Raw genomic sequence first — 14,927 nt, forward strand, 5'->3', positions numbered from 1 at the left:
TGATCAGGAAAATCATTTAGAAATATTTTCTTTTCGCCCTTAAATTTCACTAACTAATGTAGGCTATTAAGTTTTACTATTGAAAAGATATACAAAATTTACTGAAGTAGCCATAATGTGACAAAGGCACACACAACGTTGCAACGTAGCCTAGTGCTGAAACTTGTAATTTCTTGCTTTGGAGTCAATTCGTGAAATGTTTTTTCCAAGTTAACAAACAAACATAGTGATGCGATCTTTGTCGAAGTCATAATGGAAAGACTAAAATGCAATCACACGCCAGGGGTGCATAAGATGCAGAGGAAATCACATTGAGGTGACTAATAGGTTACGTACCACAGATGACTCACTGAAGGTTTTAAGGAATGGATATTGGATAAGGTAGGATGTGGTAGACGATTTGTTTAAATGACAAAGTAAAAAATCAACCTACCAGACGAAAACATCTGAATTTAAGAGGTGGAAATAGTTGCTTGACTTGCCACGGGGTGGATATTTTTAAAAGGAAAAGCTTGTTTGGAACAGGCAACACAAAGTGATTTAGAAATGAAATGTAAACTTTTAGGAATCCCAGGTCCGGTGGAAAATTGACTAAGCTTGATATCCAATGGTGAAAAAGTTAGCATGTTTTTTTTTAACCATCAACTTTCACAGCAAGTCAACGTCTGTAGGCCGCTACACGCTGCAGTCATCGCTCAAAATAAAACTTAGTTCGGAAGACACTAAAATGAACTGCGAAATCAATCCCTTTGCCATGATTTATATCTAGTTCTAACTTCAAAATACCACTCATACCCCGCAGTGAACGATATACAAATCTCATTGTAAGCATATTAACAGTAGTATATTCTGCAAGTATGTTTTGTTGCATTGCAGCAATGTGTACGCTGTTATGTAGTTGCAGTCAACACAGCAATAGTTTTGCATTAAGCATAAATTCTGGACTATGATGATTGGTTTGAAAGTTCAATCAGTAAATAGCTTCAGTAGACTACAAGTAGAAATTAAATTGAACAAGAATTGACTTTACAACTTCAACCCGACGGCTGTGGGAAGTTTTAATATCCATTTCATTTGCAGTAGGCTAAGTTGCTTCACGAAATATTTGAAATGGGTGTTGAACTGGACTACAATGGAGCGAAAACGAATAACGTGTCAAAATGAGTGATGACAATTCGTAATATCAACCTGCAAATTGTAGCCTATACTGTATTCAGCAAACGGCTGTATAAATGATGAAAACGTAAGGTAATTTCTTATTTTACATTATCAGTAGGCTACATTAATTTAAGAGCGCAGAAAAACGCCACGTAGGCTACAATGTACGTTGGTCATGTTGGGCAAAGGACAATGAAATGAACAAGAAATGCTAACTGGACTCAAGAAATCATCAACAAATAGATATTACAGAAACTTCACCCAGATGTGATGACGTATATGCCGTACGATATATTGTATCCAATCGCAATCGACTCAACGACGGAGACTCAAATCAACAGCTAGCTGTTGATCTTGCTGAAATAGCAAATAGTCATGGTCCAACTCGATTTTGGCATACAAGCTTTAGATGGTTAAGACTTTGGTTTGGCGCCTGAGAAGTATGCAGATACAGCAGGTGGAGGATTCTTAGGTTGGAAACGCACGTTAGGTCGAGGCACCGATGCTTTGTTGATCACCTGAAGTGGAAAGTTGCGATTAAAAATGCTGGAGAAATTAAGCAACTTTACAAAACAATGGTCAACAAATTTAGCATATAATGCTTCTCAGAGATGCATAGCTAGGTGGTGAGAGCCCTGGTACGGCAATAGAAAGGGCGCCGGTTCGACACTGCTCAAGAGCAAGCGGCTGTGCCTTTGACAGGATCGGATTCCTGTTCACACAATCTAAATCTTCGACAAACAGGCGTAACCTGGATACGACAAAAACTGAATGACGCCTCACTTGTTGACTGAGTCGGGTTGAAGGTTTAAGAACTGGTTTGTTGCTCATCTGCTTGGTCGGCATGTGATCAGCAGGCGATATACTTCGGACTGTAATCACTTCCGATGATTTGGAGAAATACTTTGGATCAATCGACGTCCCCTCACTGCAACATAGCGTGAAAGATTTATTTAAAAACTAATTTTTACATTACACAAAAACCAAATCAAGAAAAGCTACATTTCACTATAAACCAATTCGTCAAAACTAATTATGAAAGATTACAATTACAAAACTCTAAGTCTAAGTGGTTTATTGAAACTGTACACAATTTCATAATATTTGTGTTATATTCGTACGCCACAAAATTCTCCCATGATTGAGCAAAAATACTTATGTCTTATAGCAGTAAAAATAACCGGTTAACATCGATCATAATGTAAACAACTAAACATACCCTGCGCGAGTGGGTGACTGATTCTCCTTGCTATTTTGCCCAGGGTTATATACAACTTGTGGGGACACATTAGGACGAGGAACTTGACTTCCAGGAGATCCATGAGGTCGAATTTGCAGACCATGAGGACTGGACCCAACCCCAGATCCCGGTGTGGTGTGTGAAACAGACAAATGGGGTGGTTGGGGCGTGGGGCCAAGTGGGGTGCTGTAGTTTGGCTGTAAAACAACAACGACGCTTTTGGTGTAAGTGAAAAAAATACAGCATTATTATCAGCTGCAAGCTGGAAAGCAATCATAGTATTATTTGCGAGCACTAAAAATTGACCAGAGAAAAACAAAAACGCAAAATGCTCAATTGACTCAGCTATTGTCTTTTCGTTAAGAAAGGTCAGAAAATTAGTTTGACATGAAAACTAACAGCAGGAGGGTTGAAAGTGTTGTGGTCGAACGAAGGAAGCGAATGATGATGGTGTAGAGCCGGATTGGAAGGAGGTGGTGGTGGTGCTGGATTTCTTCTGGAGGAGATCTGACGTTCGTTCAGTTGCTTGTTTAACCAGTTGATCACTGGAAAACAGAAATTACTTTTTGCTAACTGGTGAAACGAGGCTAATCTTGAGGAAGCGTTCATACTGGCAAAGTAAGAAATTAGTCATAAAAAACACGGAACACACCGTTTTCATTGGTTTTTAGCAGTCCTTTGCTTTCTTCCAACTTTGAAAGGGTCAACTCTACTTGTTCTTTTAACTTAGAAACTTCTTCTTCGCTGTTCTGTAACAGAATAAACAAAACGGCGATTGATTTAAGTGAACAGTGTAGAATGACACAATCTTTACACGAGATCAAAATGCATTGTTTTGCACCATTAACAGATTACAATGTTAAAAAAAAATCTATAAACGTGAAATAAGTAAATATCAAACAACGTATATTCAGCTTTGTTGACGTATGAAAGAGTAAGCACCTTCAATTGTTTCGTCTTGTCTTCTAACTCCAGTTTCGTTTTCTCATAAGCCTGTTCCTTTTCCCGAAGCACACTCTCCTGCCTGGTGGTGACTTCATTCTTCAGCTTCACTTTTGCGATGTAGCCTCGAAGCTCATCTTGAAGCTTCTTGATGATTTCGTTTCCCTGCAATTGGTATCAAAGTGTTAGTAAGAAAAAGGTACAAAAGATTTTACATTGGTTGCTACAGAGATTAACACCATTCTCTATAACAGACACGATGATGACGATCTGGTAAATGATAGTTAGAGTTTCTCAAGGTAAAGCATATACTGATACTCGGCATTGAAAATCTTTCGTTTTGACAATCATTGACAACACGTGGTTTTGCAATTCTTAAAAAGACGTCGGAAGTGAGCACGAATATTTTCTTCCGCCAATTCAAAGACAAAACATCTTCGGTTTCTATTTCTATCCTTCACTTATCACCGAAACACTTACTGATTTTTCTTTCACGAGCTTAGACATTCATATTAGCCCTTTTTGAAATAAAGCGTCATGCGTTGAAATTGGTAAATTCAGTTTCATCATCATCATCACGAAACAATACAAACCATTATTTTGCCAGTCGTTTGTGTGCTTTCTAAACAGTCTTCAAATCAAGTGCAATCGAAATGACAGGGTCTTTTTTTTTCAATGCTAATGTGAGTTGTGAATGCCCACTTAAGTCCAGTTTAAACACTCTAAAAATATTTTCTACATTGCACGACGACTTGATAAGCGCACCAAAAATGAAAACTTAAGCGCAGCAAAACGAAACTATTACTTTAATGATTTCTTCTGACATGGTCTTAATGGTCGCTTCCAGCTTTCTGATTTGGCTTTGCTGTTCAGACCTTCTCTCGTCGAGTTGATCCTAGGTTCAATCAAAATGAGTTATGACAAGAATAAAGTATTGAAAAGAGCAATCGGATATCATAAAATGGAACATCCTTTTTATGCTCTAAGTAAAAACGTAAGTAGTAAAAAAATTGTAACAAAAAAAAGCAATCGGATTGTATCATCATATCATAAAATGGATCATCCTCTTTTATGCTCTAAGACAGTAGTTCTTAACCGGGGGGGGGGGCGTCAGCCACTTTTCATGGGGGGGCGCGAGCTTTCCAACGATATTTAGTCTGTTTGCAGTAATTTCATTACCCTGAACTACTTTTTTGTCATTTCTATTTTTTAAGAACTGGAGATCACAAGTAAGGCTATATAATACAAAGGAGCTTTTGTTGCCCTTGTTCTGCAATCTGGTTTCGTTACACGTGAAAACAAACAGTAATATCCTTTCACATTCATTGCGTTATTTAGCGAAGAGCCTTATCATCCAAAACTTTGTATCCAATAAAGCAATGAAGGGTGTCTGGAGCGGTGAACTGTGAACCTAATTATGAAAGTAGTCAACTTTGCAAAAGCAGAGGGCTTTATCAACCTGGATGAGGGGATGCAGCCTGATTGTAGATAATGTGTAATCTGGCCTATTTTTCACACGACTGATTGATGGTTGTCCAAAATAATACATGCTAATTACTTAGACGTTTTACATCCAAACTAAACTATACATGTGGAGAATTCGAGATAGCAAGGAAATCCAGTGAACTTCTAAGTTGGACGCTGTAATCGCAAATGGCAACATTAAGTTTCAGTGGAAAAATCAAGCAACAGCTCATCTAGACGCCTTGAAAGCAAACAACTTAAATAATTTTTAAATGCAGATGAAAACATGGAAACCAATCGAATTTATTTTGAGCTTGAAAAAAAATTTTCTGCATAAAAAGTTCAACCTCACAGCCAAGTCAGACTTCGAAGAAGTGGAACTCGAGATTATCTTTCTGTTTGCCTCCTTGTCTGAACTCAAAATATGCAAAGACTAACAGTGCTCGGATCCTCATATCTTTGCACCTTTCTGTACTGCAGTTGTGTCGAGGCCAAGGACAGGTTGAGAGTTGAAGACTTAAGCAACGTTGTGCTGTGTGCAATACATTAAAAATCGAGTTGCTTAAAATAAACTTCAATCATGTAGCCTACAGTCGTCAACAAAAACAAAATTTATTTCGGTGCGACCATTGTTTAGAACCGAGGGGGGGCAGAACATGTAATCATTATTAAAGGCGTGTCAAAAAACAGGTTAAGAACCACTGCCCCGGGTAAAAACGTAGCCTGTGCTACGGTGAGGAAATCCGACATTATTATGCTTGAGCTATCAAAATGGCAAACACTTTAAACGTAAAAACACACAAGAACTTAAAAATTGTGTTTTTCTGAACAGTTTTTATCGATAAACCTTTTGCTGTTGTGAGGCTTCCAAAGAAGATGTTATCCTCGCGACCAGCTGTTCCTTGTCCAACAACTCCTGCTCAATAACAGCTACTCGTGTTTTCAGTTGCTGGATGCTCTTATCCTGCGACAAATCCACTATAAGACACAGAAAAGCTACCAGACTTCGACTTCTTTGTTGATCATTAAATTATTTTAGAAGATTAACGAATCAAACTAAACGTATTTCGGCAGTCGATTCCAAAGTAGCATAAATTTACAGCGATAGATACTGTACGTGTTTCGCCCATGAGGCTGGGCTCATCAGTATCAAACCACTAACTCATGCCGTCGACGCAAACGCCGATTTTACCAGGCAGTTGAATCCTTACCGTTGTGAAAATAATCAAACCAGGAAGTGCCAAGAGCATATAATGTGAAGAAAAGAGCAATCTACCTGGCACAAGGCCTTGAATAATGACTAATCATAATTAGATGTAACATGAGTTAAAGAAATCATGTCTATGTCATGAATTTTTCATACCTGCGCATGTCTTTCTGCTTCCAGCGAACTGTTTTCACGGCGAGTTTGTTGCAAATCCGATCTGCATCTCCTGTGTTCTTCCTCCAGAGCAGATAATTTGGTTTTCTGTTCCCTGATGGTTGCTTCAGCTCTGTACCTCCTATCCGTAAGATCCTAGAAGGAAAGGGTTCAATAAGTATGAAAGCAGATATAACATGATAATATACAAAGTGTAGAGGTATAGTGAAAAGTATTACAGAAGTAAAATGAAAAAGACAAACTTTGTTTATGTTTTCCATGTCGCTAAGTCGAGTTTCTTTTTGTAAAAGTGTTCGCTGATAGGAAGATTCAAGATCTTTTCTGTCCTTGTCATATCTCTGCTGCATTTCTTCTTGCACCTGGCAAAAATCAGTTGAAAGATTGACAGTGCGCCGCATTAGTCAATCTTTAATACAACAACAAAGATATTTTTTAAAAGTAACTATTTGAGGCAAGGCAGCAGTGCAAAATACCTGTATCAACTGTTCATGAATATAAAATGACTGCATTCTTCTTGCTATGCATTAATCATACAAGAACCGATGGAAAATAACATTTCCTTCCAATATCACTTTATGAAGACTTAACAATATTTTCCCAAATCGGTTTTGCAAATATTCCCAACCTTTAACGCCTTCTCTCTTTCCAGATTGAGCTCTCGTGCATGGTTAGTTGAGAGTCGCTCTGATCTTCCTCCTGACTCTGTGCGCAGCTGATCTAATTCTCTCGTTCGGTTGGATAGCTGCTGCCGAGTTTGGTCCAACTTTGTTGAGAGATCTTGCTGGATCGCTGTTGATTTCTCTTCAAAAAGTTTTTGTCGCTCCTGATAAACAAGCAATGTCGTCTATAGCTTGTACGAGCATTTATGGTTCAAATCGAGTTTTTAAAAGCCTACAATCCTGCATGCATTAAGAAAATAATAACTTATATTGTAGGAGCTATAGATTCGGTTCTGAACAATGTGTAAAAGAAAAGGATAGTTTTTACTTTTTAGTTTGTTCAAAATGTCTATCATCAGCAACAAACCAATTGAAAGTGATATAATACTGTAGACCTACAGCTTAAAGTATTTTCAGTTGTTTTAATTGTATTTTCAAATACTCGTACTTGGTATTTTAGTTTATAAGATTTCTTTTCATAAAATAGAACAAGAATTTTAACTATTACATTAGCAATTAGCATGATATATTTCTTAAACAATAAAACATAGCCTACCAAGGACGATTTCAGACATGAAGCAAGATACTTTTTCACGTCATTGTCATTTCCTGAGACAAGATGCAGTGATAGATGAGTGAGGTACTTAAATGGATTCGTTTCAATAATCTTCAAAGTCCCAGCTCCTGTACCACCGAATCCAGACACTTCATTTTCAACAACAAACTGAAAATTACATATTGTCATTAATTATACAAAAATGTATATATACTTTAGGTATATATACTGTAAGTGTATATAATATATATATAAAAGTTATATTAAATCAAATATAGTTATTACTATCTGAATCCTTAACAGCCTGTTTCACCTAAAGGAGGATCTGATGATCCTCCTTTATAGGTGAAACAGGCTGTTAAGGATTCTTTCAGATAGTAATAACTAACTCTATTTGATTTAATTCGCTCTGCTTTGCTTTTTTACTTAGTATTGAGCACTTTTTGTAGTATGAATGGTTTTCATTGTTTTAAAAGTTATTATATATTAGTAATGGTACGGTAATTGAAGGCGTCTTACAGTTGGAAAACAGGTTTTACAAGACATAATCACAGAAAACACTTAATAGACAAATATTTTTATTAGCAGAAAAGGTGCAAAAGAAAAAACAGGTATATATGTTGCCGGTATCATGGCCGTATCGTTAGTTTGGCTGTTCAGTGTTCACAATGTTATGGAGAAATATATATAAAACTCATCGCTCAACAAATCCTGACACATGAGTTGAATTTGTACATTTTGGATAATCCTAGTTTTTATTTAGATTGATTAAGTAAATAGGCTACTTCAACTACGGTACTTTCTTTTTAAAGTGGTAGATAGTATATATCAAGGTACCACAAAATTATCAAAATAAAGCATGTGTTTTGATCTTAGATGCTTTTACAACAGCTCATATTAAATTCTACAAAATATGTCCACGTTAACATCTACACATAGTTTTCAGAAATATGATATTCATATTATAAGTAACAGTATAAATTATTATCAATAACCTGCAAGAGAAACTTGGGACTCTCTCTGTTTTCTTCACTACGACATTGCTGCAACAAGCCAATAAACCTTTGTGGGAATGCACTGAAGTCCACCAGCAGGCTTTGCTGTGTTTTCAGGCTGCGAATAAAACAATAATTTTCGATTGATGATTTTCTTTTCAGTTTCTACAACAATAAAAAGACAGGCAAAGAAAATTGTAGGTTACACTCATTTACTACTTTCAAACTGCAAAAAGACCAAAATTATAAAAAAGACAGGTGTGTGAAGAAGGGACGTTCTTTCGTTGGCTCTTTTCTTTCCACAAAGATAAGAGTTAAACTGACTGGTAAAGTGGCGGTCGATTACAAAGAGCCTGTCTCCCTGGCCCGCTCCGCCATTCTAAAATTGCGGACGGGCCATATGGTGTTTCGATCCACACTCTCCCTCCACAGGTACCTCGACTCCCCAGCCTGGTCCTCGCGATCTAAGCTGGTGGACTTAACCCTCCTGGTGCATCGTCACCCCATAAATCATGCCGCTCCCCGCGGGGTGTGGCAGGCCGGTTTCTTAAAGTCTTCGACCTGGCTATGTTTGTTTGTACTCTCTCGCCGTGTCAATCTTTTGTACCGTGAGCTACTGATGCGAATAAAACAGTTCAACACCTACGGTGCGATACTGATGGGCCCAGCCTCGTGGGCGAGGCACGTGTCTATTGCTGTCTATTTGATGCTACAAATCGGCTGCCCAGAAACTCAAAGACAGATGTATTAATTCATACAAAACATTTAAAATAGACCAACATAATAATTTCACACTTTCTATGATCCAATCTTTCTGAATCTCTTTTAAATCATATTGAAATGGTGGCTGATGATAAGGTAGCCTTCCACCCCTTTTCAAATTAAATCCACCATGAAACAACATCACCAATGCATTTTATCTTCGAAACTATGTTGCTATTATATTAATGCTGTAGTTCCAGATATAATAGAAATTACTGAATAAATCCATGCTTGATTCGAATCATTTGTTATTGATGAGCAGTGAATTCAATAACTGGTAAAAAAAAAAGAAACAAAAAATGATACAGCATTTGTGTAATATGCATAATGCAAGGCAATAACTTCATAAAAAGTAGAGTAGGCTGCCAGAGTGCCAGTTACAACACTGTATTGGCAAATTCAAGCTTTGGAGTAACTTCAAGCCTCTGAGTTCTTTTATTTTACTGAAAACCAAGCATGGCCTGCCAGAGCTTCTTTCTGGCAGCCAAATTGGGACGCCTGGCATCCAAAATAGAAAATTCATTTATTAATATCGTGTTTTTTTGTTCATAAATAAGGCCAGGAAATATATTTGCAGTTGTAAAATGCCCTGCTTCCCAAGTAGGTATAGAGCTAGTCTTTGAGTTTTTACAGGTCGAGGTTAAGACTTATTGCAAAACTTTCATCAGCAATATTTCTCATCAGCATGTGAGAGACTTTGACTTTGCGTTGTTTGTGAAAAGAGGATGCGATAGCAAGTGAAGAGAAAAAGTTTTACATACAAACACGAGTAGAGAAAAAGGTTTGAAATACAAATGCGACTGGAGAAAACAAAAATGCAAATACCAACGGAGTGAAAAAATGTTGGCTTACTAAAGCCGGCGATCAAACATGTAGTTTCAGAGGTCATTTAACGACTTGTCATCAGCGACCGCCGACCATGGACACGATGGTCGCCAGCAGCTTAGACGCCTGAACTTCATACTTTTTCTTTATGTTTTTTAGTAGGCTATATAAACAAAAGTACATTTATGTGTTTGCTGTTTGTGTATAGCTTTGAGACAAGAAAAAAATTGTGTGAGATTATATGCAAATATATATAATTAAAGTTTTTTGCTTAGGCGTCAAACTTCTATAATATATTACCGTAGGCTACACTTGTAGTTATATGGAGCAACATAAAAAAAATGCAAAAATGACCTACAGGAGCTACATTATACATAACCATGAAACTAAAGGTATGGTCTTTGTAATATATATTTAATGCTTTGTAATATATATATATTAATATATTTAAACATTTTCAATGAAATAATGAAACAAACCTTTGAAAGTCTTCTTCTCCAAGACATAAATTGTATAAAAAAAATGGATCATTGTCATCGGTTAAACGAACTAACAGGTCTTTGCGATGTAGTGGTGATGTGGTAGTTTGTACTTCCACTGTAACTTTGATAGTTACAGCCCTGCAAGAAAAGTTGTAATTGTTATAAGCAAATATGTACTTTTGCAAGCATTATTAGTTATGCAGTGAGTGCTGAGACATGTTGCAGAAGGCCGTTACTTACGGGTCTGCTACTATTCGGCGAGTGCCCTATTCGGCTAGAGCCCTTTTCGGCGAGTTCTCTATTTGGCGATTTTTTGAAATTATTGGGTACCGTAGCCTAATTATCATTGCCGCTTTTACATCGTTTTAACGACGCTAAACGTTAAAATAAAACCCTAACCCCCAACCCTAACCTCTAATCCCAACCCTAACCTCTAACCCCAACCCTAACACCTTACCCCTAACCCTAAAACGGCAATGATAATTAGGCTACGGTACCCGAGAATTTTAAAAAAAATTCAAAAAATTGCCGGATAGGAAAGTCGCCGAAAAGGGCTCTCGCCGAATCGGACTCGCCGAAACGGGCCATTCCGATCATTTACAAAGCCACTATTGATAAGGACCCTAAGGTTCTAAATTATATTGGTTGTTGTGAAACGACTTTTAAAAAAATGTTTTCTCCGGATGCAACCTAATTCGTACCATGAACAATTCGTACCGTCAGTTCGTACTTTGAAAAGGTCGAGAGAAAAAATTAAAAAAGCCGAAGTCGCTGATCGCAGTTTCCGCAAACATTTTAAAATTTTCCTCAAACAAACAAAAACTTTTAGGATCATTTAAAGAAATTTTAAAATGTTTGTGGAAACTCCAATCAACCCTAACCCTTTTAAAATGTTTGCGGAAACTGCAATCAACGACTTCGGCAAACTCTTAGGATCATTACCGGAAATTTTAAAATGTTTGCGGAAACTGTGGAAAAACGGAAACTGTGATCAGCAATGTTCTATTTTTTGCTCTCGATCTTTTCAGTTAGTTTGTTTGCGGATACCGTTACTCAAATACCCTAACCCTTTTAAAATGTTTGCGGAAACTGCGATCAGCGACTACGGCTTTTTTAAATTTTTTCTCTCGATCTTTTCAAGGTACGAACTGACGGTACGAATTGTTCATGGTACGAATTAGGTTGCACCCGTTTTCTCCTACCACAAATGTTCCTTCATGGATAGGTCTAAATGAAATAGCACAGAACTATTTAAGGCGATTTAAAGGGTAAATAATTTTAAATGGTAAGACCTTAATGGGTAAGGGTGTTAATCCTAAAATATCATGGTCTATCCACACCACAGCTATGCTCGGCTTTACAGTGGAGCTGGCCGCAATAATAGTGGCCTTTGTTGTGCTGAAAAGCTGGCCATTCTAAAGACCGATTATAGGATTATAGCCCCTTCTGAACAAGCATTGTGGGAGCAAGTCTTTTAGGCGCTGGTCTAATAGGCGCGCACACTGTGGCGTCTGGATATTTAGGTGCGGAGCACTGTGGCGCCCGGTCATTTAGGTGCTATTCCTAGTAAAGTCTGTAGATTGTAACAGCTTGGCAGCTTGCCAGAAAATTATATCATGGCTTCCGTGAGTGAAGCTGCTTAAACCGGCAATGCTTTTCACATAAAATGTTATATTACAGAAAAATATATTGTTGTTTTATTGATTTATTATTGTTTTATTTGTTGTTAGTCCAGGTTTGCGTTGGTGAAAGCTTTATCAATAAATTATTCAAGCTTCCGAACATTATTGGAAGTAATCCTACGGAAGTATCCCTACGTCGTAAATCATGGCAGATCCATAGTCTTTGCCTGTCCTTTTTTGGCTACGGTAATAATATAATATTTTGTGTGAAAATCATTGCCGGTTCAAGCAGCTTCACCCATATATTTTTCTGTTTAATATAATATTTTGTGTGAAAAAGCATTGCCGGTTTAAGCAGCTTCACTCACGGAAGCCATGACATATTTTTCTGTTCAATTTAAGATTTTGTGTGAAAAAGCATTGCCGGTTTAAGCAACTTCACTCACTGAAGCCATGACCAACAACGCACACGCATTAACAAAACAACATATTTTTCTGTTCAATAAAATATTTTGTGAGAAAAGCATTGCCCTACGCCCCTACCTGCCAAGCTGATACAATCTGCAGACTTTACTAGGAATAGCACCTAAATGACCGGGCGCCACAGTGCTCCGCACCTAAATATCCAGACGCCACAGTGTGCGCGCCTATTAGACCAGCGCCTAACTGTCAGCGCCTAATAGACGTGGACTCAGCAATGCCAGCATTGTGAACTGATGGGTAAATGTCGTCATCGCAACAAATTTAAACTCAAATACTTCAAAATAACATAAATTTAAATTGATTTTTACGCGTGCAACCTAGTTCGTACCCTCAGTTTGTACCCTGAAAAGATCGAGAGAAAAAATTAAAAAAGCCGAAGTCGCTGATCGCAATTTAATAGCACAAAGCCGAAGTCGTTGATCGGGTTTCCGCAAACAACTCGAGGGTTAGCGGAAACTGCGGAAAAATATTTGTGGAAACTGCAATCAGCGAGGGTTAGAGAGCATAGATTACTCGATGGTTAGAGTTAGGGTAATCGGAAACTGCGGTTAGTGGAAACTGCGGAAAAATGTTTGCGGAAACTGCGATCAGCGAGGGTTAGGGTTAGAGCATGGATTACTCTATGGTTAGAGTTAGGGTAAAAGTTAGCGGAAACTGCGGAAAAATGTTTGCAAAAACTGCGATCAGCGAGGGTTAGGGTTAGAGCATGGATTATTCTAAGGTTAGGGTAAGGGTTAGCAAAAACTACGGAAAAATGTTTGCAAAAACTGCGATCAGCGAGGGTTAGGGTTAGAGCATAGATGAGTCTATGGTTAGAGTTAGCGGAAAGTGCAGAAAAATGTTGCAGAAACTGCAATCAGCGAGGGTTAGCGTTAGGGTTAGCGGAAACTGCGATCAGCGACTTCGTCTTTGTGCTATCTTTTTCTCGATCTTTTCAGGGGGAAAATTTTAAAATGTTTGCAGAAACTGCGATCAGCGACTTCCGCTTTTTTTATTTTTTTCTCTCGATCTTTTCAGGGTACGAACTGAGGGTACGAACTGTTCAGGGTACGAACTAGGTTGCATCCGATTTTTACAGGTTACTACGGTCATCGCATTTTGCTTCTCCGTGACATTACAAATGTTGATAGTTAAATCTAGTTGATCTTCATTTAGAGATCTTAATTGAGGCTTTTGTGGCATTTGAAAAAGGTAGTCCTTTGTATTTCTGAGATTTTTTTGCAGATTAAATTAAGGTTATAATGTTTAATATCTTTCAGGTATTGTTAATTTATTATTTATGCATATTTTTCAGGACCTTCTGATGACCCCTCTTTTAGGGAGAAACAGGCTGTAAGTTAGAGGTTTTAGAAAGTAATAATTATATTTGAAGTATTGATGTAATCAAATGCGATCTGGCACAACACTATAAATATGGTTTAACAACACCAATTCCACTTAATACCAACAACCACTTTTCCAAAACTCATTAGTCTGAAAAGGTTGCAAAATGCATAAATGAAATGGACACTAACAAAAGCACAATTTTACTATAAAAAAAACAAAAAAACAGTTACTTAACCTTCACCCTGCATCACTACCATGTACCATACTTAACTTTAGTTTAACAGTAAGATAAATAACAAAATTTAAGCTTTATTAGTTAAGATTTTAAACTGTTAAAAGAGCAATTGCAATTAAAAAAATATTTGATAGCTCACCTGTCTTCGTTCTCGTGACACTTGAAAACTACTTTGAGGAATTCAGAATATAAAGTTTCTGTCATTTTGACAACAGTTTAGACCAGAATTGTTTTGGTATCACGTAGGCCTAGATATATAAACTAAAGGATACTAACACAAAACTTAATTGAAAAACAGCACACTATCCTGTTGTTCATCTAGAAAAGACGCCAGTTTTTGGAACACAAGCGGTGAATCGCGTTTTTAAAATTCACTACTCGCTAATATGTCAGTCTATATTAAATCGACAATTCATTCGAAGTCCTTCCTTCAAATTCACCGCGAAACAACTTTTCACAGTTTTCCTTTTCCCTGCAGCAACGGAAAAATTAACGCTTCATTAATGAAGCATAACGAGCATTTATTGGACTTCCTATGTTTGGAAGACTGGAAGTGTTCAGTCAAAAATTTAATTTAACGTAATTTTTCGGCAGAATGCGAACTATATTAATAAAATAGACAACAGAAATAAAAAAAAAATAAAAAAACAAGTAGAAAAACTGCAGTGGTTTTAGTCGCACATAGCTCAATTGGTTAGCGCGTCACTTCTGGAACGAAGAAACTTCAAGATCAAGCGGCGCTGGTTCGACTCTCGGGGTATGCGCTTGAGCAACGCACGTTAAAGTGCTACTGCACG

The 14,927-nt window shown here is 37.4% G+C and overlaps 1 protein-coding gene across 1 annotated transcript; it reads right to left on the reverse strand.

The window, feature by feature from the left end:
- Window positions 1–217: 217 nt before the first annotated feature.
- LOC145778255 (spindle assembly abnormal protein 6 homolog) lies at window positions 218–14,437 on the reverse strand. The gene is made up of 15 exons (XM_082589711.1): window positions 14,270–14,437; window positions 10,462–10,602; window positions 8,396–8,513; window positions 7,401–7,568; window positions 6,811–7,008; window positions 6,428–6,544; window positions 6,168–6,320; window positions 5,652–5,768; window positions 4,146–4,235; window positions 3,341–3,505; window positions 3,051–3,147; window positions 2,798–2,943; window positions 2,378–2,595; window positions 1,942–2,086; window positions 218–1,676 (listed from the first exon to the last, which is right to left on the reverse strand). Exons 1-15 carry the CDS (start codon window positions 14,332–14,334, stop codon window positions 1,572–1,574), a joined length of 2,043 nt encoding a protein of 680 aa, XP_082445837.1. The 5' UTR covers window positions 14,335–14,437; the 3' UTR covers window positions 218–1,571.
- Between the last annotated feature and the right edge of the window lie 490 nt (window positions 14,438–14,927).

Source organism: Aplidium turbinatum, chromosome 10 (genome assembly GCF_918807975.1).
Source record: "Aplidium turbinatum chromosome 10, kaAplTurb1.1, whole genome shotgun sequence".
Lineage (NCBI taxonomy): Eukaryota > Metazoa > Chordata > Ascidiacea > Aplousobranchia > Polyclinidae > Aplidium > Aplidium turbinatum.